General features: G+C 43.3%; 1 protein-coding gene across 1 annotated transcript in view; it reads right to left on the reverse strand.

The window, feature by feature from the left end:
* chn2 (chimerin 2) overlaps positions 1-25,935 on the reverse strand; it is a 401,316-nt gene that overhangs the window by 192,225 nt on the left and 183,156 nt on the right. The window contains 1 exon segment of the mRNA XM_072509387.1: positions 3,787-3,825. Coding sequence (XP_072365488.1) covers positions 3,787-3,825 — 39 coding nt within the window.

The raw sequence follows: 25,935 nt of genomic DNA on the forward strand, positions 1-25,935 counted from the left end.
GGTGGGGCCTCGGCGCGGCGTCAGAGACCCGGCACCGTGTAAAAGACGCGGCGCCTTGGGTCCCGCGCATGAGCAGTTGGGCCAGCTCCATCTTGCGCATGCACAGTTGGGCTGCGCACTCCTGCACATGTGCGGGGAACTTCTTACGTGCGCTGGCCCCGACCCAACATGGGGTCGGTGTTCAGGGGCCGGCCGGGGCGGAAAGTAGGCCCGGAGGGAGAGAGGCTGGCCCGCCGATCGGTGGGCCCCGATCGCAGGCCAGACCCCATCGGAGCCCCCCTCCCCCCACAGGCCGCCCCCGAGCATTCCCGCAGAGTTCCCGCCAGCAGCGACCAGGGGTGAACGGCGCTGGCGGGACTCTGTCGTGTCGGAGTGGCCACTCGGCCCATCCGGGCCAGAGAATCGGCAGCCCCGCTGATTCCAGTGGCCCGCGGCTAGCGCCGCACCAAACACGCCAGCGCAAATGGCGCCGACCGCATCGGCATCAGGGCGCGGTTGCTCCGATTCTCCGACCCGCCACGGGGCTCAGAGAATCGCCCCGCTGTCTATAAAGCATTCTAACCTAGGTTTTAATAACATTACTGTGAAAATACAAACTATGAATTATGACCATTTCTTATATTCATATACATTAGCTCGCTATCTGCAAACAGATAAAATGGCTTTCACTATCTATTAGCAAACCACTTCCTCTGGAAAAATCACGGATTACCTCACTATTAATCACAGCTCCAGCAGACATACTGTCTTGTAAGCATTCTAACCTAGGTTTTAATAATACAAATTATGAATCATGACCATTTCTTATATTCATAACAAAAGAACACCCGAGTCTCTTCTTTCTCCATCTTTCAACCGGAGTTCCAGGCCACAGGCTCCTGTGACTTAGGCACATATGTAGCCACAAATGTGGAGTTAATACGAGGCTCTGGTGGGAATGGGTGATGGGCAATGATTGATTGGCGAGGACGTGTCAAAATTTAGGCTCAGCCCCATAAAAATGCCCACGTAGGGAAGGACAGCTGATTTGCCTTGTAAGAAATCATTCCAAATTCAGGACATGCACATTTTGGTAAGGATGGCAAGGCCTTAGAACGGGTGCAGAGGATATATAGTAGAAGGTAACTTAGGATGTAGTTCCTTGGAGAGAGAAATAGGGGTTGTATTCCTTGCGGGGAAGGGGGATGTGTGACTCTGTTCCGACCAACATGCATTACATAACATTTATCTGGTATCTGCCAGACTCACGGCCAAGCTCTCATCTTCAATCCTCAATAAATCTGAACTTGTCTAAACTCTGTTGCCCAAATCCTAACCCACAGCAAGGCCCATTCACCCATCATGCCCTTGCTCACTAACTTACATTATTTCCAGGTCCAGCAACATCTCAATTTTAAAATTCTCTGTCTCATTTTGAAATCCTTCCACACGTCACCCCTTCCTATCTGAAGTTGGGAGTGAGAACATGAGTGCTCCTAAACTGGGAGTGATGAGTTGGGTCTTTGAAAAAATAGTGTTAGCATCGTGAACTTTGGAGCCTGCCTGACAACGACTGGATCAAATGACACATTGCGGATACTCTGAATTACCCAACAGTAGAAAGGATCAAAGTTTACATCCCAATTAAACTGTTGGATGTCACCTCCAAGGAGACAAATCAGAAATATGGGAAACCCATTTGTGCTGCAAATAAACATTGCTGCTCATCTTCGAAATAGTGTCACAGGATCTTTTACATTTTTCTCAGAGATTAGTTGAGGTGACATTTTAAACTTTTCATCTGAAAGGCAGCAACTCTGGCAGTGCAACACCTCCTCACTACTTCACCCGAGTGTCAGACTTGATTTTTGTACTTCAGTCTCTGGAGGGGGTCTTGAAAATACAAGTTCGGCTCAGGCACAAGAATGCTACCAAATAGGCCATGGCTAACAGGGTCACAAAAAATTATAACACAGATTAAATTTTAATAGAAGTTATATTGTGTTCAATCCAGTATTGGAAATGAAATCAATTCTCCTTACTGGTATTGTCCAGTACATTTTCCGAAAGACAGAGATAATGCTTGAGGGGAGAAAGGATCTGGTGTATTTTGTTGTCACAGTCTCTGGGTCACTACAGAGCATAACTAAAGTGTGGCTGTCAAAGGAAACAGCAAAGCTTCAGTTATGGGAGTGCTGAATAATTTGAACCCAGGAAAATATCCAGCATGGAACCAAAATTTCCAATTAATACCAAATTAGGAATGATTTTGAACCGTTCATCTCCCTCAGGGATTGAATTGACTATTTCCAAAATCTCTTCCATGGAACCTTTACAGCCAGCAGACAGAGAAGACTTTCATACCATGTTGGTTGGCAATAAACCGGGTCAAGAGATGAAAGGAACGTACCTACTCCACCTGGTTCCCTGAGCCATGAAACTGTAATTTTACAAATGATTAATAGCCACTGAATTTTGAACCCGAATTATAAAAATAACTTGCATTTACAAATTCAACAAATGTCCCGAAGCAATTTACTGTGGGTTTGAGAGCACCATGCAGGAAGTAGAGAAAATTTGTAGATGAATAACGGGATAGGAATTTGGTAGCTATGATGGAGCCCAAGAGGTGGCAGATGGCTCTGTCGCAAATAGTGGAGTGTGTCAGAATTATGAATGGTGGACATTAGGTCATGAAGCTGGAGAGAACTACAGAGACGAGGTGAAACATTATGGAAGGATCTGAGATTGTGGATTGTGTGACAAATGACATGGGGAGGGGGGCAGGTCTTAGCAAGAAACCACAATTCTAACCTTGACAAGTTAGTGCAAAGTCTCCAAGGGCAGTGGCAACTACCTCGTGAGGTGATTTTCAAGGGAGTTCAAATGACAAATTGTTTTTGGTGGTAAATCGTAATGGCCACAGCATTGGCTGACATTGGCCACCACTTTTTCCTCACTGTGGGTTGATTCAAGTCTTTCATTGGCTTTCACATTGCTCCCTGTACAAATAGAAGATGTTCTACTGGTCTGAAATTGAAGCCTTAATTATAATTTTTTAAACACTGTGCATATGATCTTGCTTTGGGACAGAAAGTTATTTCGACAAATTAACATGCATTTGTTGAAATGTGTTGATTCACCCATCTCACCAGCACCATTGTCATAGTTCATAGAATTTACAGTGCAGAAGGAGGTAATTTTGCCCATCGAGACTGCACCAGCCCTTGGAAAGAGCACCCCATTTAAGTCCATGTCTCCACCCCAACCCATAGCCTTGTAACCCCACCTAACCTTTTGGACACTAAGGGGCAATTTACCTTGGCCAATGCACCTAACCTGCACATCTTTGATCATGAGGCCAAAGAGACCACAAATTGTTGCAGTGATATGAGAGGGTAGAGACGAGAATGGATTAATTAAATAAAATTCAAGGCAGTTGCTAATTTTAATTGCTTCAATGCTGTTGCCAGAGCTCTAAAGTTGCCAGCTAATGTAAATGAAATGAATTCAGAGCAGCAGCGGCAGCCGCCTCGTTGTGCAGCATAAATGGGACATTACTCTACTAAAACACCATTTTAGACAAAGGAATGTTCTCTTTTACTGTCAAGTACATCTGCTAACTTGTCCTTAAGGACTTAATTAAAAATAAAATTAGAGCCTATATTGCTAATTTGACATTAAAATGGAGGGGAAAATAATCATTCTGCTGATGCAATGTTAACATCGAATGCATTGGTATAGTTTACTTTTGCGTAAAAACATATACATCACCATATATTTCACACAGTCAGATTTTAAACTTACAGTAGGATTTCCATATTGGTGGTTGATACTCTTCAGCATCTAGAAAATAAAATAGAAATGTATATGTCAAAAGATTAAACCATATTTTTTTCAACATTCAATGATTCTTTCACTATGTATAAACTGCACATTTTTGAGAAATTAGATTTATATATATTTCATATACACACCAACACAAAGACCCTCCAAAAAATCATTGAAATATATGAAAACATACAATCAGTCACGTGGCTTAGTATTTTCTTCTAAATATTATTGATTTTACGGTACAATCAAAATGATTCTAAAAATAAAATCAGAATTATAAGTAATGAAATCACATTTGTAAATAATACACATCCAAGTAAGTTATACCATGATTGGAAGTAATAAGTCTCTTAACAACATACTTTTCATGCATAATTTGGATTGACAATACTTTTCCAAACCGAATTTAAGCATCATTTTAAGTACACCCTCTATTTGACAAGTTCTATTTCAAACTTAAACCATTAATTCCTTCATCTTGCACACAAACACACAATCATAAGTTAATACGTGGCAGGGTTTTAAGTTTGCTCCAAGTAGTATCTATTTTCTGGTTAAAACTAACAAATTATAATTAAGGCTTATGCAGTCCTTTAGGAGAACAATAAATATCTCCTTGTAGTGGAACCTAAAGCATATTGTGTTAGTACAGTTTGTCCAAATTGGGGTTCATTAGGATCATGTGCAAGAGCACGTACAAAGCTGCACCTTTGTCTCACATCCTCTCCAGCAATTGCGGATATGGGAGTATTTTATTTAGCTTTGGGAAGAAAAGTGAATTATGTATTTTATCATAATCTAAATCACTTCTATTCTTTTACTGGCTCAGAATGTGGCTGTACCGCCATGTTGTCTTCAAGCTGTTTATCTGTTTCACATTCCCATAATGTATATATTCTCACAGTTCACAATAATATAAATGTAGCACAAATCTATTTGAGAATTTGTCAGCTTCTGTAGCAAATAGTTTTGGTTTTTTTAACTGTGTAGAATTTTAGACCAAAGCATAGAAATCTCCATAATTCTGTTTTAAGATGTTTTATTATCTGATCTTTCAACAAAGAATTTACTGCACTGATGCCAAGGTAACTGGTCTGAAGATCCCAGGATTAGGAATTATATTTCCTCCCAACCAGTCTTCTGGCACTATTCATTTATCTATTGAAATTTAATATATGGATATTAGTGCCTCTGCCAAGCTCCTCACCAGTGTTTTTGGTATCCATGGATGCAATCCACCTCAATCTCCTCATGTTTGACTAGTTTATCTAATATGTCCTTTGTTTATTGACTGATGTACTATAATTCTTGATCTCTCACCCTATCATTTCCTTTTTGATTGCCTCTTTGGTGAAAACGGAGGCTGTATCTATTCAATATTGTGCCTTTACAGTGCCAACTTAACTCTCCTTTGGTTACTGTGTCTGTAGAATTATTTACATTTGTTTCATATACATTTTTTTCATAAATTTGAGAACCCAATTTTCTTTTCCAATTAAGGGACTATTTAGCATGGCCGATCTACCTACACCCTGTACATCCTTTTGGGTTGTGGGGGTGAGACCCACGCAGACAGGGGTAGAATGTGCAAACTCCACAGTGACCCGCTGCCAGGACCGAACCCGGGTCTTCGGCGCCCTGAAGCAGCAGTGCTAACCACTGCGCCACCATGCCTTCCTTTGTTTCATATACTTGGATATCATTTGGTACTTCCTCATTGCCGTCCTAGTTATCTTTTTAATCTTTCTCCAAAGTTTATTGTGTTCTCCTTTGCCATTTATTCCTCCATTGTTTATGTATTTTACACTTTTTAAGATTCCCCTTTCCTTGTTGAGCCTGTTACAAATGAGATCAGAAAGGAGTTTCGTATACATTGTAAAAACTCCATTGCTTCGTCTCTTTCACTCTCTCTCCCTGTCATTTTATATTGGTTGGTTGAAATTTCCACGATTCAGGAAACATCATACAACAGTTGAGGCAAGGCACCAAAAAATACACCATGTAAAAGTAGGCCGGAACCAGAGGTGCAAGTACGCTTTGAGACAACTAATGCAACAAAGGAAGACAATGGAATCTCTCCAAGAATTTCCAATTCAGAGTTTGGACATTAATGCTCAGTTACAAGACTTCAATGTGCTCCAAACTGAAAGGATGCACTCACTGCAAAAGCATTACATATTAAGATACGACTGTAATACAGTGAAGTGACAACTTACAGTCCTTGTGGAGGCAAAGTCCCATCTTCACATTGAGGATACCCTCCATCATGTTGTGTGGCACTACCACTGTGCTAAATAGGAAAGACTTCAAACATATAGCGCCTCAAGACTGGGCATCCCTGAGGCGCTGTGGGCCATTAGCAGCAGCAGAATTGTATTCAACCACAATCTGCAACCTCATGTCCTGGCATAGCCCCCACTCTACCATTACCACCAAGCCAGGGGATTAACCCTGATTCAATGAAGAGTGCAGGAGGGCATGCCAAGAGAAACATCAGGCATATCGCAAAATGGGATGTCAACACGGTGAAGCTACAACACAGAACTACTTGTGTGACAAACAGCATAAGCAGCAAGTAATAGGCAGAGCGAAGAGATTGCAGAACAAACAAATCAAATCTAAGCTCTGTAGTCCTGTCACATCCACCCGTGAATGGTGGTGGACAATTAAACACTCACTGGACGAGGAGGCTCCACAAATATCCCCACACTCAACGATGGATCAGCCTAGCACATATATGCAAAAGACAAGGCTGGCATTCGCAAGAATCTTCAGCCAGAAGTGCCGAGTGGATGATCCATCTTGGTCTTCTCCGGAGTTCCCCAGCTTCACAGATATCAGTCTTCAGCCAATACGATTCACTCCACGTGATGTCAAGAAACGGCTGAAGGCACTGGATACTGCAAAGGCTAAGGGCCCTGACCATATCCCGGCAATAGTACTGAAGACTTGTGTTCCAGAGCTTTCCGCACCCCTAGCCAAGCTGTCCCAGTACAGCGACAACACTGGCATCTACCCGGCAATGTGGAAAATTGCCCAAGTGTCCTGTAAGAAACAGGACAAATCCAACCCGGCCAATTACTGCCCTATCAGTCTACTCTCCATCATTAGAAAAGTGATGGAAGGAGTCATCAACAGTGCTATCTTACTCAGCAATAACCTGCTGACGGATGCTCAGTTTGGGTTCAGCCAGTGTCACTCAGCTCTTGACCTCATTACAGCCTTGGTTCAAACATGGACTAAAGAGCTGAATGCCAGAGGTGAAGCGAGAGTGACTGCCCTTAACATCATGGCAGTATTTGACTGATTGTGGCATCAAGGGGCCCTAGCTAAACTGGAGTCAATGGGAATCAGGGGGGGGAAAAGAGATCTCCACTGGAGTCATACGTGGCACAAAGGAAGATAATTGTGGTGGTTGGAGGTCAATCATCTGAGCTCCAGGACGTCACTGCAGGAGTTCCTCAGGATAGTGTCCTAGGCCCAATCATCTTCAGCTGTTTAATCAACAACCTCCCTTCTAGCATAAGGTCAGAAGTGGGGATGTTTGCGGATGACTGCACAATGTTCAGCACCATTCGTGACTCCTCAGATAATGAAGCAGCCCATATACAAATGCAGCAAGACCTGGATAATATCCAGGCTTGGGCTGACATGTGGCAAGTTACATTCGTGCTACACAAGTGCCAAGCAACGACCATCTTCTACAAGAGAGGATCTAACCACCATCCCTTGACATTCAATGGCATTACCATTGTTGAATCCCCCACAATGAACATCCTGGGGGTTACAATTGATCAGAAACTGAACTCGACTAATCATATTCATACTGTGGCTACCACTGCAGGTCAAAGGCTTGGAATTCTACGCCGAGAAACTCACCTGACCCCCCAAAGCCTGTCCACTATCTACAAGGCACAAGACAAGAGTGTAATGGAATACTCTCCACTTGCCTGGATGAGTGCAGCTCCAACAACACTCAAGAAGGTTGACACCATCCAGGACAAAGCAGCCCACTTGATTGCTCCCCCTTCCACAAACATTCAAACTCTCCACCATCGACAAACACTGGCAGCCATCTGTACCATCTACAGGATGCACTGTAGTAACCCATCAAGGTTCCTTCGGCAGCACCTTCCAAACCCACGACCATCTAGAAGGACAAGTGCAGCAAATACCTGGGAACCCCACCACCTGGAGGTTCCCCTCCAAGTCACTCACCACCCTGACTTGGAAATATATCGCTGTTCTTTACAGTCGCTGGGGCAACATCCTGGAACTCCCTCCCTAACAGCACAGTGGGTATACCTACACCTCAAGGACTGTAGCGGTTCAAGAAGCGGTTCAAATGGGCAGCACAGTAGTATGGTGGATAGCACAATTGCTTCACAGCTCCAGGGTCCCAGGTTCGATTTCGGCTTGGGTCACTGTCTGTCCGGAGTCTGCACATCCTCCCAGTGTGTGCGTGGATTTCCTCCGGGTGCTCCGGTTTCCTCCCACAGTCCAAAGATGTGCAGGTTAGGTGGATTGGCCATGATAAATTGCCCTTAGTGTCCAAAATTGCCCTTAGTGTTGGGTGGGGTTACTGGGTTATGGGGATAGGGTGGAGGTGTGGATCTTGGGTAGGGTGCTCTTATCAAGATCCGGTGCAGACTCGATGGGCCAAATGGCCTCCTTCTGCACTGTAAATTCTAGGAAAGAAAGCAACTCACCATCACCTTCTGAAAGGCAACTAGGGATGGACAATAAATGGTGGCCTAACCAACGATGGCCACATCCCGAATCATACGGTGGGTGTAGGCCAAGTCAGGTTTCTGGTGAAGTTGTTGAGTTCAGTATTTAGTGTTCCAAATAGATGGTACACAAATTCTATGAATCTTTCAGAGCACTTAATAGAGCACAAATAAAGAAAACTGGTAACACGAGATAGAACTAACAGATGAAAGGAGAGACTTTAATCTTCACACACTTCTCTCAATGTGAAATAAATCACAGAATCAATGTTAATTGCCACTACATATGAGAAGTATCATGTTAAGAAGTGCTGAAAGTAGGCAATATGCCCAAGATATTTTGTGCATCACCTTTATTCTGCTTCTGGTGCCCATGCATTTTTAAAATAAATCATTGCATATTTTGCATCTGTACATTTTTCTCTATTATCAATTCCTATGTCCATACTGCATGTAAAATTGTCATAAGTTTTGCGATTTAATTATAAATAATAAGAGGAAAAGCACAAACCATGCTACCTTAAAATGGGGATGGAACTATGTTGGTACACCGTGCTACATGTATTCCCCATCCTCTACCCTGGCTTCATCTGAAGACGCCTGACATTCCCGTATTTCAAATCATTGCCATTTCAATTTGATGCACATTTTTAAATATAATAATCCAACCGGCCAATGCACTGTGAAATATAATCCAACCAGCCAATGCACTGTGAAATATCTGAAACATTTAAAATATGTATCTTAACAAACAGAAGAGAACACATTTCTTCTAGTCACTCAAGTCTATCTATAGAGATTTCATGTAGATTCAATTTTTGAAATTCTCCCATCCATTTTATTTTCCAACTTTCATAATGATTGAACCAACCAGACATATCGCACAGAAAATGTAATTCTTGTAATTTCCCATTTAAATTTTAAACTTGCATTATCCTTTAGACTGACAGAAAGTGCAAAGGAATTTCAGCCTTTCTGGGCTGCAGTTGTATATTGCAATTAGATAACTGTGATGCTAAAAATAAATATTAAAGCTGCCAACAATCACAAAAAGTATTAAGGCAACTCTAACTGACATTTATTCCAGTGCTCTTCTCGTCATCAATTTTGTCTTCACTTCTTTTCCATTCTGTAGTGTTCAATCTTAAACTTTTCAAAACCTTTTTTTCCATTTTTTTCTCTCGACTTCATCTATCTTTTCGAACTTCTACTCCCATAAAAAATGTCAAATCACTGACTCGTCCATCTTATTAATCTGCTCCATCCCTGCACTTTGAAGTTTGGGAGAAAGATGCTTTAAAACAAGATGATCAGTGCTGGAAAGATGGCTTCAAAAGCTGATTTTTCAACCAACCAAGAACATCGACTCGGCTTAGAAAATAGGAGTAGGCCATTTGACCCTTCAGGTGCTCTGCCATTCAACATGATTATGACTGATCATCTACCTCCACATATCCCTGGAGGCCTTGAGAGTCCAGGAGCATGATCTACTGGCCGGATTGCACACGATTGCCGGCACGGCTGGTAGATGCCGGGAGATCCCTCTTCCGAATGTACCCGAATCGCCATGCTGATCTCGCGAGACGTCGCGATCGGAATCACGACCATTGCGGGCAGCATCGCTATCTGGCAAATATGCATATTATGCTCTAATATGAGCTCGCCTGATCTACTGAGGCCCTGGGATCTAACCCCTCGCCTCGGAGACCCCATAAATGAGTATCAGACAGAATGGCACTTGGGGGAGGGTGTCTTCCTGTGGATCAGAGGCCCCCCAAGTGGTTTCCCTCGGGGCAGGGTGTCACCCTAGCATTGCTGGTTCCACCCAGGTACCTTGGGACAGTCAGTCAGGCACCCTGGCACCACCATCCTGGCACTTCCACTTGGGTGCCAGCCTGACACTGTCAATGTGCCCTGGTGCCAGACTGGCAGAGGCACTGCCAGGGTGCCATATTTGCATTGTTCCCATGGCGGAGATTGGACCCCGGGTGTCCTGCCTCTGAGGTGGGGTGCGGGCCCCACCCCCCCCCCCCCCCCCACCCCACCCCACCTGAGGACCCCCTTATAGGTGTGTTGGGGCTTTGGGGGTTCCTTTGGGGGGGGGGGGGTCAAGAGTTTGGGACGCCAATCGCTTCCTGCACTGAGGAGTTCTGTCGAGCAGAGCTCTTCATTGCAGGAAATGGGACGAAGTATGGCCTCGACGGGCCGTTCCCGCTCAGCCCCCGAATTGTAACAAACTCCCGATAGATAGAGTGGTGTTTCTCGGTGCTGCGAGCACCAGGAACACCCGGCTAAACACGCTCATCACGGGGCTCTTTTACAATTTGGTTAGATCGCTGCCACAAAATTTATCTATTTCCCTCTTAAATATATTCAGTGATTTGGACTCCACAGAATTCTGTGGAGAATTCCACAGGTTCACAACCTAAATGGCCTAGCCCATATCCTGAAACTGTGATCTGTTGTTCTAGACTCCGCCCAGCCACAGGAAAATCATCCCTGCATCCAGTCGGTCCAGCCCTGTCAAAATGTTTCTGTTCAGTGAGATCCCCTCTTATTCTTCTAAACTCCAGTGAATACAGGCCCAGTCAATCTAATCATTCATCATATGATAATTCTGCCATCTCAGGAATCAGTCTGGTGAACCTTCGCTGCACTTCCTCCAAGGCAAGTAGATCCTCTCCTCAATGAGACGACCAAAACTGAACACAACACTCTTTTGTCTCACCAAGGCGCTGTACGGCTGCCGTAAGACATCCTTGCTCCGGAAGTTCTCCTGCAATGAAGACCACATAGCATTTGCCTGCCTAACTACTTGCTGTAGATGCATGCTTTCTTTCAGTGACTGGTATACTAGGCCACCTAGGTCCCTTTGCACATCAACATTCACTAATCTATCACCATTTAAATATTACTCTGCCATTCAGTTTCTCCATCAGAAGTGTTACCCACCCACACCATCGCCATCGACTGCTCCGGGTCCTGCCACCCTAGCAAAATCCTCCTCCAGGCTATCAGGGAGGCAAAGGTCAAAACATCAGCCCGTCTCCCGTCCTGTACTCCTGGGTCATCCAATACCCAAAATATCGCTACCCACGGGCACGGGCCCTCCTTCTCACTGGAACCTTGATACCTTCCCATTTCGGTGAAGTTATTTGGGTCTTCCTCCCTGAGACAGAACTGAAGTACTTGTTTGATTGCAGAGCCATTTCCTGGTTCTCTATTATAAATTCTCCCATTTCAGACTGTAAGGGATCCATATTTATCTTCACTAATCGTTTTCTTTCTATATACCGATAGAAGTTTTCACAGTCCGCTTGCAAGTTGTTACAAGTTTACTCTCATACTCTATTTTTCCCCTCTTAATCAATCTCATTGTCCTCCTTTGCTGAATACGGAATCTCTCTCAATCCTCAGGCTTACTATTTTTTCTTGCAACTTTATATTACTCCCCCTTGTATCTAACAATATCCTTAATGTATTTTGTCAGCCATGGTTAGAACACTTTTCTTGCTCTGTTTTTGCACAAGAAAGGAATGTATAACCGTTGCAATGTATATATTCGTTGCTTAAATATTAGTCATTGTCTATCCACCACCATGCCTTTTAATGAAGTTCCCCAATCTATCTCAGCCAATTCACCTCATACCTTCATAATTTCCTTTGTTTCAATTTCACACCCTAGATACACATCAGATTTCTTAACTTTCATCCCCTAATAAAGAATTCTATCATGTTATGGTCACTGATCCGTAAAGGACAATGCACAACAAGATTATTAATTAACCCCTTCTCATCGCATCATATCAAATCTATGATAGCATGTTCCCTAGTTGGTTCCGCAACATATTGTTCTAAAAAAACATCTCGTACACACTCCAGGAATTCACCTGTCACAGTATTGGTGCCAATTTGATTTGTTCAACGTAGATTAAAGTCACCCATGATTGTTGTAGCATCTTTGTCACGTGCATCTCAAATTTCTGTTTAATTTCTGGTCACTCCTTAACTTACCACTACTGTATGGAAGCCTACTGACAACTCCCGGTAATGTTTTCTGCCCCTTGCTGCTTCTTAGCTCCACCAAGACTGATCCTACACCTAGACTTTGAGCCAATATCTTCTCTCATTACTGTACTGATTTAATCCTTAACTAACAACACCACCCCACCTATTTCCCCATTTTATCAACATCATATATATCAAATACTCTTGGATATTCAGTTCCTAGCTTTGGTCACCCTGCAGTACTTCTCCTTAATCGCAATCAATCGCACTGGGATCTACCAATTCGCGCTATTAATTAATCTACATCATTGCAAATGCTCCATGCATTTAGCGTTTAGAAGACTTGCCTTTTTAACACTTTTACACATTTTTTTGTACAATGGCCCTATTTGCTACTTGCCCTTGTTTTCTCTGCCATTTGCTTTCTACTTTTCGGTCTTTCATTTTTCTTTCTTTGTTTCCCTCTCGTGTCTTCCAGCTCACATTCCCATCCCCTGCAAACTGACTTGACAGCAGTTCAGTGACATGTAAAAAGACTAATTGGTCATGAAGGTTCCCAACAACTGAACATGTGTTCTCTAGCCCAGGATGCCTGGATGGATCAACTCATCTACAGCATTCAGAATGTTAATAGACTTGGGCAGAAGATCCATCTAAAAAGGTCCATTGAGTTTTACCAACTGAATGCTGAATTATATTTTCCAGTTGCGAGAGGACAGGAGATATGCAATACATCGGCGCACATACATTTGATATTTCCAACTCTCAATTTTGATTCACTTACGGTTGGAACAATTGCAGATTATTATTGGCAAACGTTTGACAAATTACGTGGAAAGAAAGTTGCATAAGGAAAGTAGCTCTCTGGGGAATTTGTACAAATATCAAGTCTCACCCCAAATTAGAATCCTCAAAATGCTTGAGCAAGGTAGAAACTTGACCAAATCTCCAGAGTCTGGCAAAAAAGTAACCCAAGGAAGTCAGCTACTCTTCACTCGAAGAATACAAGAAATAGGAGGAGTAAATCATACGATATGTCGAGCCTGCTCAGCCATTCAATATGATTGTGACTGATCTGCGGCTGCAATTCCACTTTCCCACCGCTTCCCCATGTTCCTTAATTCCCTGAGACACCAAAAATCTTCCCTTTGCCATAAATATAATTATATATACCCAATGATTCACAAACCTGAGTGGGGAAAGCATCAGTACAGACTATAAACATGGAGACAAATATGGAGATCATATTGAAATAAAAATAATCATAGAATAGAATACCTATAGTGCAGAAGGAGGCAATTTGGCCCATCAAGTTTGCACCAACCCTCTGAAAGAGCACCTGACCAAGGCCCACTCCCTGCCCATTCCCCATACCCCCAACATCTTTGGGCTAATAATCATTTATTTTAAATTATTTTTCACCAAGACTGTCACAAATGGATTAAGTGCGCAATTTATAGATGTTTCGATGCTTTAATGAAAAGTTTTAACTGTGACTATTTAGTCTATTCAATTCAGTTTAGACAAAAGTTATTTAGTAGAACATACACCAATTACAAATTTGGTTACAAAATTTGTTTGTGAAAGTATGGTAAAACTTTCACAAAAGATGGAAACAATATTTACCCTAACATACCAACAGCCACTGTTTAGTGCTTGTTCCACCACAAGAACAGTAGTCACTTCTTTATGACCACAAACACTATTGGTATAACTGTTACATCAGGACAGAATCGAATGGATGATCTACATTGTGTACCACAAGGGATTTCAACCACATTACAAGACAGTGCAGGAGGCCATTCAGCCCATTGAATCTACACCAACCCTCTGAAAGAACAGCCTAACCAGGCCCACTCCCCTGCCCCATCCCCATTACGCCACCTAACATTTGGATACTAAGGGGCAATTTAGCATGGCCAATCTACGTAATTTTCTCATTTTTGGACTGTGGGAGGAAACCAGAGCATCCAGAGGAAGCCCACGCAGACACAGAGAGAATGTACAGACTCCACACAGTCACCCAAGGTCAGAATTGAACCCGGTACCTGGCGCTGTGAGACAGCAGTGCTAACCACTGTGCCACCAGTGGATATAATCCAATGTCTCACTAAGACAAAATCAGAAGAGCTAAGAAGAGCCAGGAGGGGACATGAGAAGTCTTTGGCAGGTAGGATCAAGGATAACCCTAAAGATTTCTATAGATATGTCAGGAATAAAAGAATGACTAGGGTAAGAGTAGGGCCAGTCAAGGACAGTAGCGGGAAGGTGTGCGTGGAGTCCGAGGAGATAGGAGAGGTGCTAAATGAATATTTTTCGTCAGTATTCACACAGGAAAAAGATAATGTTGTCGAGGAGAATTCTGAGACTCAGGCTACTAGACTAGAAGGGCTTGAGGTTCATAAGGAGGAGGTGTTAGCAATTCTGGAAAGTGTGAAAATAGATAAGTTCCCTGGGCCGGATGGGATTTATCCTAGGATTCTCTGGGAAGCTAGGGAGGAGATTGCTGAGCCTTTGGCTTTGATCTTTAAGTCATCTTTGTCTACAGGAATAGTGCCAGAAGACTGGAGGATAGCAAATGTTGTCCCCTTGTTCAAGAAGGGGAGTAGAGACAACCCCGGTAACTATAGACCAGTGAGCCTTACTTCTGTTGTGGGCAAAATCTTGGAAAGGTTTACAAGAGATTAGATGTATAATCATCTGGAAAGGAATAATTTGATTAGAGATAGTCAACACGGTTTTGTGAAGGGTAGGTCGTGCCTCACAAACCTTATAGAGTTCTTTGAGAAGGTGACCAAACAGGTGGATGAGGGTAAAGCAGTTGATGTGGTGTACATGGATTTCAGTAAAGCATTTGATAAGGTTCCCCACGGTAGGCTACTGCAGAAAATACGGAGGCATGGGATTCAGGGAGATTTAGCAGTTTGGATCAGAAATTGGCTAGCTGGAAGAAGACAAAGGGTGGTGGTTGATGGGAAATGTTCAGACTGGAGTCCAGTTACTAATGGTGTACCACAAGGATCTGTTTTGGGGCCACTGCTGTTTGTCATTTTTATAAATGACCTGGAGGAGGGCGTAGAAGGATGGGTGAGTAAATTTGCAGATTACACTAAAGTCGGTGGAGTTGTGGACAGTGCGGAAGGATGTTACAAGTTACAGAGGGACATAGATAAGCTGCAGCGCTGGGCTGAGAGGTGGCAAATGGAGTTTAATGCAGAAAAGTGTGAGGTGATTCATTTTGGAAGGAATAACAGGACGCCAGAGTACTGGGCTAATGGTAAGATTCTTGGCAGTGTGGATGAGCAGAGAGATCTCGGTGTCCATGTACATAGATCACTGAAAGTTGCCACCCAGGTTGAGAGGGTTGTTAAGAAGGCGTACGGTGTGTTAGCTTTTATTGGTAGAGGGATTGAGTTTTGGAGCCATGAGGTCATGTTGCAGCTGTACAAAACTCTGGTGCGGCCGCATTTGGAGTATTGCGTGCAATTCTGGTCGCCGCATTATAGGAAGGATGTGGAATCATTGGAAAGGGTGAAGAGGAGATTTACCAGAATGTTGCCTGGTCTGGAGGGAAGATCTTATGAGGAAAGGCTGAGGGACATGAGGCTGTTTTCATTAGAGAGAAGAAGGTTAAGAGGTGACTTAATTGAGGCATACAAGATGATCAGAGAATTGGATCTGGTGGACAGTGAGAGCCTTTTTCCTCGAATGGTGATGTCCAGCACGAGGGGACATAGCTTTAAATTGAGGGGATATAGATATAGGACAGATGTCAGAGGTAGGTTCTTTACTCAGAGAGTAGTAAGGATGTGGAATGCCCTGCCTGCAACAGTAGTGGACGCGCCAACACGAAGGGCATTGAAATGGTCATTGGATAGACATATGGACAATAAGGGAATAGTGTAGATGGGCTTTGGAGTGGTTTCACACGTCGGCGCAACATCGAGGGCTCCGGGGCCTGTACTGCACTGTAATGTTCTATGTTCTAGAATAACAATGTTCATAACATAATTGTTTGTTTTCCAGAAATCAAAGTCTCTGCTGTAATCAACAGCAATATTCCAGTTATCCAATAAGCAAGCAGCTCTGCACAGGATTAGGTCACTCTAGGCCAGCAGAGCCAACTAATTCACAAACCTTTTTAATTGAGTTACGTGGTGAAGGATAACATTTGAAATTTGGTACGAAACAAATATTTTCCTCTATTGATTGCATCATAGAATTATAGAATTTACAGTGCAGAGGGAGGCCATTCAGCCCATCGAGTTTGCGCCAACCCTTGAAAAGAGCACCTTACTTAAGTCCACACCTCTTCCCTATCCCCATAACCCAATAACCCCACCCAACCTCGTTTGGACACCATGGGCAATTTAGAATGGCCAATCCACATAACCTGAACATTACTGGACTGTGGGAGGAAACCTGAGCACCCGTAGGAAACCCTCGTAGACACGGGGAGAAATTGCAGACACCGCACAGTCTGTGACCCAAGCTGGGAATCGAACCCAAGTGCCTGGCGCTGTGAAGCAACAGTGCTAACCACTGTGCTACCAGCCGCCCTTCAAGCTACCAACCAACAGCAGAATTTAAAATATGGAGTTTGCTTGCAGGTCTGCATATACCTCTTGTACTCTTAAAACTTAAGATACACAAAAACACAAGGTGGAAAAATCAACTTGATGTTAGAATTTCCTGAACTACTGCAAGAGTAAAGGTAATTGTCCATTTCAGGTCCAAGCATCATGATCTATGTAGCCCTCATAAATACCTTTGCATTTTCTATAATGACCGTTTTGAAATGTCTGTAATGTTCTATAGATTGCAGTGAAGTATCAAAGAGCGCAACATGATCAATGCAGAAAACCAGAATATTATTGCACTGTAATGGTCATTCTGAAATGTTTTATGAATAATGCATATTCTTTTAAAAACAAAAGCATTTATCTTTGTTTATAAATTTCCATACAAAGTAGCTCTACTTGCTTTGCAATAAAAATATATTTGTATGTATTTTGAAGTTTCAATACTGGGCCTGACTGTGCATTCCCTGCAAGCCTGGGGAATGCTTGCTTAATTCAACCCAGTGTAACATGATGACTTACTTCCCATAGATAGATATTTAACAAAAGGTACACTTTAGTAAGATTCAAATTGTGCTCATCTTTTTGTGAATCAATTGGGGTGGATCCCTCAACTATTTCTACAATACATTTTCCAAGATACTTACCAGTGTGGATTGAAATTTGTCCCATCCAGGCTAACCCAATGCTCTCCCAATTGTTGAACATTGGGTTCTGAAGTTTTCCCCTTCACAATACTGCCCTGAAGGCAAATCAAAGTGTTGATCATTTTGCACAAGGAGTCATTTCCTGATATCAATATTAAAGTTAAGTCAAATCAAAGTATTGATCATTTGGCATGAGGTGTCATTTCATGATATCAATACTAAAGTTAATTTCTATGCATTTAAATCTGTGCCCCCTTTGTCAAGCTTTGAATATAAAACATATTAGGGTCATCTTTTTACATTCCATACCTACTATTTTATAAAGCTCTACAGGAACAGCTCCCAGCCAACTCCTTTCCTAGCTGAAAGCTGCAAGATACTGGAGTCATTCTTTAACATGCCAGCCTTGGCTCAGTTGGTAGCACAATGAGCTCGAAGTGTGACAAATGCAGGATGTTAGATACATTGGGTTATAAACATTTGGCAATTTAAGGGTTGAAAGCCTGGGTTGGAGTGCGTTTGACTGTAGCAGTCATGCGTTTAAAAATATTCTTGTTTTGCAAGACCAGAAAGCTTTTGAGAGCCAGAGGTGAAATTGACCAGAGCAAAAAGCTTGGGCTAATGCACTGTTTGACTAGGGGGAGTTCCTGGGGAGCTTTCAGCTTGAAGAGATGAGGTCATTTCTGGGTGGAGCTAAGGTATTCAGATAGTTTGAAAAAGCTTTCGAGTTGAGTTCTGAATTGGCTATCCTTTAGTATTTTGCTCTCATAGTAGGATAGTTTTTTTTAAAAAGATTAATAGTATTTAAAGCAATGTAGACTTGTCAGAGGACATGGGGAAGCTGAAACAAATCTGTTGAAACAGCTTATTGAAGACACCAAGCCAAACTTCAGAGGTTCTAAAAAGAGCCAAATTGATTCTGGAAAGCAAGTATTACTCTATGTCATTGGGATGTAGGATGAATCAAGAGCTGTATGATTTTTCTTTCTTGTTAGTTCAGTGAGATTAGAGATAGTAATTAAGGCGCAATTGTAAGCTGTTTTGGGGTGTGAAGTTAAGAGTTTAATATTGTGTTAACAATAAAGTTTTGTTTTAAAATACCAAAGCCCTATTTCTTTGTGCAATCACTCCTGGGGCAAAGTAATTCTTTCTGCAGTCTTACAAAATAAACTAAAATATTGGGGGTTTGGTCCAGTATCCGTGCCACTGTTGGGGCCTCATCTGGGATCGTAATACAAGCCGGCTATGGGTTGAACTCCCGCACCAGAAAATTGAGCACCATAACATAGACTGACCCTCCTCTGCAGTGCTGAGGGAGGACTGCACTTTTGGAGGTGCCATCTTTCGGGTGAGACATTAAACCAAGACTCTCTCTGCTCTCCTTGGGCAGGCACAAAAGATCACATGGCACTATTCCAAAGGAGAGAACATGGGGATTAAAAATAGATCACCCGCTCCTTAGCATATTGCTGTTTGCGAGGCCTCATATTTAATGACCGTTATACTTTCAGCATTACATAGGTGATTGCAATTCAAAAATACTTAATTGGCTGCAAAATGCTTGGAACATCTAGAGATCCTGATAGGTGCTATATAAATGCCAGTTTTTGTCTTTTAAAAAAAAAAAATGTTGAACACCTGACACGAGGGATCAACTTCAAGATTCTTTTGTCCACAATTTGAAGGTCTTGATGATCTATTATTTCTGGTTGACCAGAACTAGATGTATTCAAGGTTCATTCTGACCAAAGCACTCCACAATTTGAACACAACTTCTACTGCATAATAGTCTAAAAATATGTTGGCTTTGTTGACTGCTGCTCTGCATTATTTGGATATACTGAACATGTTCTCTGTATCTGCGTGGGTTTCCTCCCAAACGTCCCGAAAGACGTGATTGTTAGGTGAATTGGACATTCTGTATTCTCCCTGTGTACCAGAACAGGCGCCAGAATGTGGCGACTATGGACTTTTCACAGTAACTTCATTGCAGTGTTAATGTAAACCTGCTTGTGACAATAATAAAGATTATTATTATTCAGGTATTATTATTCAGGAATCCTAGTAAAATTGAAAACAATGGGGATCAGAGGGAAAGCTCTCCAGTGGCTGGAGAAATAACTAGCACAAAAAGAAGATGGTAGTGGTTGTGAGAAGCCAAATGTATCAGCCCCAGGTCAATGCTGCAAGAGTTTGTCAGGGATCCTAGGTCCAACCATCTTCAGCTGCTTCATCAATGATTTTTTCTCTCCATCATAAAGTGAGAAGGGGGATTTTTGCTGATGATAGACCTTGTTCGCCTATTTAGCAGCTCCTCAGATAATGAAGCAGTCCGTGCCCTCATGCAGCAAGACCTGGACAACTTTCAAGCTTGGGCAGATATGTGGCAAGTAGCATTCCTGCCACACAAGTGCCAAGTAATGACCATTGCCAACAGGAGAAAATTCTAACCACCACCCCTTTACATTCAAAGACATTAGCCGGGATTCTCCCTTTTGGGAACTAAGTCCCCACGCCCGCTGGAAAATGGGCGAGAATCACTCCGGACATTTTCCTCGAAAGTCCAGGGGGATTCTCAGTTTTCCAGGGGGCTAGCAGGGCCCAGGCGTGCGTCCCGCAGCTCTGGCTGCCGGCGGGGCCCTGCTGTCCAGACTGCATGTGCGCGGTGGCCCACCTCGGCGCGGACGCCGCCAACATGGCGGAGCCACACAGCGGGCCTGCGCGGAGTAAGGTAGGTCCCCCCCAGATCGTGATGGCCCGCCGATCGGTGACCTCCGATCGCGGGCCTAGACCCTAGCCACCGCTGAGGCCCCCCCAGAGTCAGATTCCCCCCGCCCCCCCACCAGGACCGCCACCGCAGCCGCGGGTCAGAGCTCCTGTCAGGTGGTACCAGATGTAAACCATGCCGGCGGGAGTTTGGCCAGTCGCCTGTGGCTAATCGCCGTGGGAGCCTATTTCAGCGGCACCCGACCGCCGCCGCCGCGACCGCACAGATGTGATTGGCGCCGATTCACCAGTCGCCGGAGGATCGGCGGCCCAGCGTCGGAGCAGCGTGGCAGGAATTTCCCGCACCCCGGCGATTCTCTGACCCAGAGTGGGCTCTGAGAATCCCGGCCATTGTCTTCACTGAACTCCCCAGCATCAACACCTTAGAAACCTTACTGAACCAGCCACATAACTATTGTGTCTACAAGAGAAGGTCAGGAGTTAGATATTCTTTGGTGAGTGATGTACCTACTGACTCCAAAATACCTTTATACCATCTACAAGACACATGTGAAGAGTGTAATGGAGCACCCTCCCCTTCCCTGGGAATGTAGCTAGACACCACCCTGGGCAGAGTAACCCATATGATTAGCAACCCATTCGCCACCTAAAACATTCACTTCCTCCAGAACCTGCACACAGTGGCAGCAGTGTGTACCAGCATAAGATGCACTGCAGCAACTCATCAAGGCTTTTTTAAAAAAACAGCGTCCCACATATCGGTGACTTTTGCCACTTGGAAGGGAAAGGGCAGCAGGTGCATGGGAATTCAACCACCTCCAAGTACCCATCCAAGTTGCACCCACAATCCCGATTTTGAAATCCTGGAAATTCCTCCCCAACATTGTGGTGATATACATCACTGTAAGTACACAAAGGGTTAATGTGCATCCACTACACCTAGCTAGACACTAGAGGGAACACCAGAGACATGACACACAGACAGCCAACCAATAGATCAGTAAGATAGGACACGATCAATGTGCAGTCACGATACACACAGAGGTGACACTACCACAGGAGGGCATTACACTAACCCATATAAAAGGACACATCACACATGCTCAGTCTCTTTTCAGTGGAGACTCTCAGTGAGCACAGACACAGGGTTGATTGAGCATCACTCCCACCACTACAGTCTTGTAGCAGACTGGTTAGTCAGTCTGAGTAGCTATAGAAGGATTAACAGTAGCGTTGAATCCAAGTAGGAGAATTGTTAATAGTTTAATAAATGTGTTAAAGCTATCTCCAAGTCTGAACCTTCCTTTGTCAGAGTGCACATCAAGGAAGCAGCTTATGCTACGACAAGAACATAACAAAACAAACATCACTGTGGTGTACCGTCACTGGATGGTGTGCAGCAGGGCAAGAAGGTGGCTCACCACAACCTTCTGGAGGGCAATGGGCAATAAATGCTGCCCTAGTCAGTGTACACAGCCTACCTCTTTCGACATTATCTGGAACTATTTCAGCACTATTCAGGGTAGGAGCCATGGTCCTTTTCCCTTCTTCTGTGCAGCATTTCACTCGTCTGCATAAAGTTCAATTTACCATTTATTGCTTATACAAATATTTAGTATTGGTCATTTCGTAATTTCTGGGCTATCTCCCTTTCTTTCCCCAAAGGCCCCAATATTTACAAGAAGATGGGCAGAGAGTAGGAGAGCATGGTTGCAAAGGGAGGGAATGGGGAACCCAGAAATTCTAAAAACAGAGATCCCGTCAGTCATGGTTCAGTTGGTAGCACTCTCACCTCTGAGTCACAAGGTTCTGGGTTCAAATCTTCCCATAGGGCTTGACAGCAAAATCAAGATTGAATCTCCAGTGCAAGACTGTGGGGGTGCTGCACTATTTTGAGGATGAGGTGTTAAAGTGCAGCCTGTCTGCCCCCTCAGATGGATATCCAAAACTCCCAAGGCATTATTTTGAAGAAGAGCAGGGGAGTTATCCCAGACCAATATTATTATTATTTATCCCTCAATGAACATCACAAAAGCAAATTGTCTGACCATTAGCAATCGCCATCAGTCGGAGTTTGCTGTAAGTACAGGTCATTCCTTTTATAAATTAGGGCAGCACGGTGGCGCAGTGGGTTAGCCCTGTTGCCTCATGGTGCCGAGGTCCCAGGTTCGATCCCGGCTCTGGGTCACTATCCGTGTGGAGTTTGCACATTCTCCCAGTGTTTGAGTGGGTTTCGCCCCCACGACCCAAAGATGTGCAACGTAGGTGAATTGGCCACGCTAAATTGCCCCGTAATTGGAAAAAATGAATTGGGTACACTAAATTTTTTTTAAAAATTCCTTTTTAAAATTTACAATGAGGAGAGGTTGTCATGGGTGAGGTGGTGAGGGATGAAGGCCAATGCAGCAGAAGATTTGCTTGAGGGACCAGGACCTAGCTCTTGGCCCAGATGTTGTATTCTAAAAGGCTGAATCCAGTTGCTGCCACCTCCTCTTAGCAACCAAGTTTCCTGAACTCTGAGAAATCCGTACACAAGGCATTAGATTCAAATTGCTACCGAAATGTCAGAGTCCAGTGCAGTTACACAATATAATTACAGGCCCGCCTCTCCAGATGTCCAAAACTCGACACAGTTAAAATGGAAGCAGGCATGTTCACTGCGACTGCGAGTTAGTCAGCTTTCACAAATGTCTCAACTTAAACCCCATCGTGCACCGCACCCTCCCTCCCCACCACCAATCCACATTTACGATACCTGGAGGTGATTGCAATCATCTTTCTCCTCTTCCCCCCCCCCCCCCCCCCACCCCACCTTGGTGTCAGCTACAAAGCTATTTAATACATAATGTACAATTAAATTTACCATGTCTGAAACTTAAACCCATGCCAAGATAATAGGCTTCAGCCAGTTACTAATTTGGTAACAGTAACATTATTGTATCTTTCCCACAATGATACAGCAAGCAGTCTGTGCTCTCAATGAACCATATAATAGAACCATCATTCTGTTCATCACATTCAGCCTGAAGAAATGCAAAAACGTCAAGTCTGACTCCTGTACAGCACTAGTCACATTGCAACATTACTGGTACTGATGTTAAACCTGGCGATTGCACAAAAGAATTGGAAATTCGCTTTACATGATTTTGCATTAAAATTTTACATTGGAATGAAGTCCACATCAGATACTAAACTGATGCATCTATATAATTTACCAGTGCTTAAATATCAGAGTTCAACAATATCACAGTCACCACCAAGATGTAGCATTTATATAATGCATCTCATGAAACAGCACTTGACCGGGATTGGTGGGGGAATGAAGAATACATAATAGGACTGAGATATGCAGCCACATTTTTGAACAGCTGTGGGGACTGGAGGCGGCTGGGTCTGCAATTTGCCAGCACCAACCAGCATGTTGTTTTTTTGGTATGTTCCTGCGTCTGGGCCATTTCAAAAGTTGGTGATTTGAGGCCAGGTAAGGAGGGTGTGGCTACCTGTCCGCAAATTTTGGTTAGACAATTAAAGACCATAATGGGCCTATTAATGGCATATTGCAGACACTGACTGGATTCATCCAATCTAAAGTCGGACATCCAGCTGAGGTTCAATATTGGCCAATCAATGGGGATGGCGTCGCAGCGGCAGACCAGCCTCACAAGTCCACTTGCTGTCCTTAATTGGACACCAAGCACGTCCTCGAGCCAATAATTGGCCAGCTACTCAAAAATCATATTGGTACTCCGACACTGGCACAATGCGGGATTAAAAAAGTACAGCCAACAACAGGGTCCCAACTCCAGACCAAAAATCCAGCCCATGGTGGATCTCAGAGAGATGATCTGAAGTTTGGTTCTAAAGTTAGGTGTTGGGATGTTTTTTTAATCAATTGCGAGAGGGTTAATATGTAATAGAGAGTGTGGTGGTATGCCTATGGGCTGTATCATTGTTGGATGGTGTCCAACCTCCAACCAGCAGGTGGCGGTACAGACACACCATACAGTCTCCCGACCAAGGCCACGTGACCTGCGTCCGGATATAATGGGAGACACATCGGGTCATCTTCAGAAGAAGATTGAGAAGGTAATAAGACATACATGTAATTGGTCAGTGCTGGGTGCAAGTTCCAGAGGAGAAGCAAGACTTCATTATAACATGCTCTGTATCAGATTGCCATCTTACCTCACGAGACACAATAAAAGGATCCTGGTTTGGGCTCGAAGTGTTTGGTGCGTTACTTCATAAAGTACAAGGGACCAAACACAACAGAGAGTAAAGGCAAAGCAGCTCTGACACTACAGTTGGAGATCATGGCAAGTAGAGGACTGGTCCACAAGATGGCAAAATTAAAGAGGACAAATGACATGGGAGAGGTGGGAGTGAGGCAGAGGTGAGATGCTGAAATAGGGTAAGGCAGGGCCCTAGAAGGATTGGAAAGGATATCTATGTTTTACATATGAATGAAATGGACTTATTAACACTCATACATACTCTGCGAGACAAATTCTTATGCTGCATCACTGCTTGCTGTGCTTCGTGTGCTGTACCCAGGTAGAACTCAGCAATGATGATTTAACTCCTTAAACTCCTGCTGTAGATCACAATCCACATACCTACTGCTACACTAAATGCAATGGCTCTTCAAATATAATTTTTAAATTAATTAACTTAATACCATTATATTTACACCTGCATCTGCACAAAGCTGCTTCAGGCTTTCAGAATTATGAAGCCTAACCAAAACTACCTGTTTACCATGAATTCATGCTTCCTTCATAACAGACTATGCTTCAAAACACCATGAAATCAGCTATCCATTCAATAGTCTCTTCTAAAAATGAAAATGATCTTTATTTTTGTTACTAAAGACAGAATACTGGCATAAATGTTGAAGTAAGTTTAAAACATCCTAATATTTAAGAAAACACATTTTAAGAATCAAAAAATAGTGAAGGGGAGTATCTGTAGGAGAGAAAGTATGTAACTCCTTTCTTACCTTCCAATAATTTTTGTCCCCAACAACAGCTGTCCATTATGTCAAGGAAGAGAATTTCTCACTCTCCATTTGTAAGAATTTTCTATTTGTCTCGTATGCAAATTGCAATACTATTCCAACAACTAAGGAAACATATAAACGGCTAGGGAGATTATATTTTCATTCCAGTGGCATAGGTAGAGCAATTTGCCCCTCCCCTTAGCTCTGTTTAGAGATATGAAGTAGGAAATTCAGATCAGGTGACTTCAATGAATGTCTAATGGGAGTCTCCTACAGATTTAAGATGGAAATTAAAATGCAGCAAAAGTCAAAACAGGTAAATGAACCAATGCTATGATCCACACTATGCATGGAAAAATTGCTGGCTATTTTATGATAACCAACAGATAGAAAAGGAACGTACTTTCTTCTGATGTATGCTTTGATCAAAA

This window comes from Scyliorhinus torazame, chromosome 6, assembly GCF_047496885.1.
Source record: "Scyliorhinus torazame isolate Kashiwa2021f chromosome 6, sScyTor2.1, whole genome shotgun sequence".
Taxonomy (NCBI): Eukaryota; Metazoa; Chordata; class Chondrichthyes; order Carcharhiniformes; family Scyliorhinidae; genus Scyliorhinus; species Scyliorhinus torazame.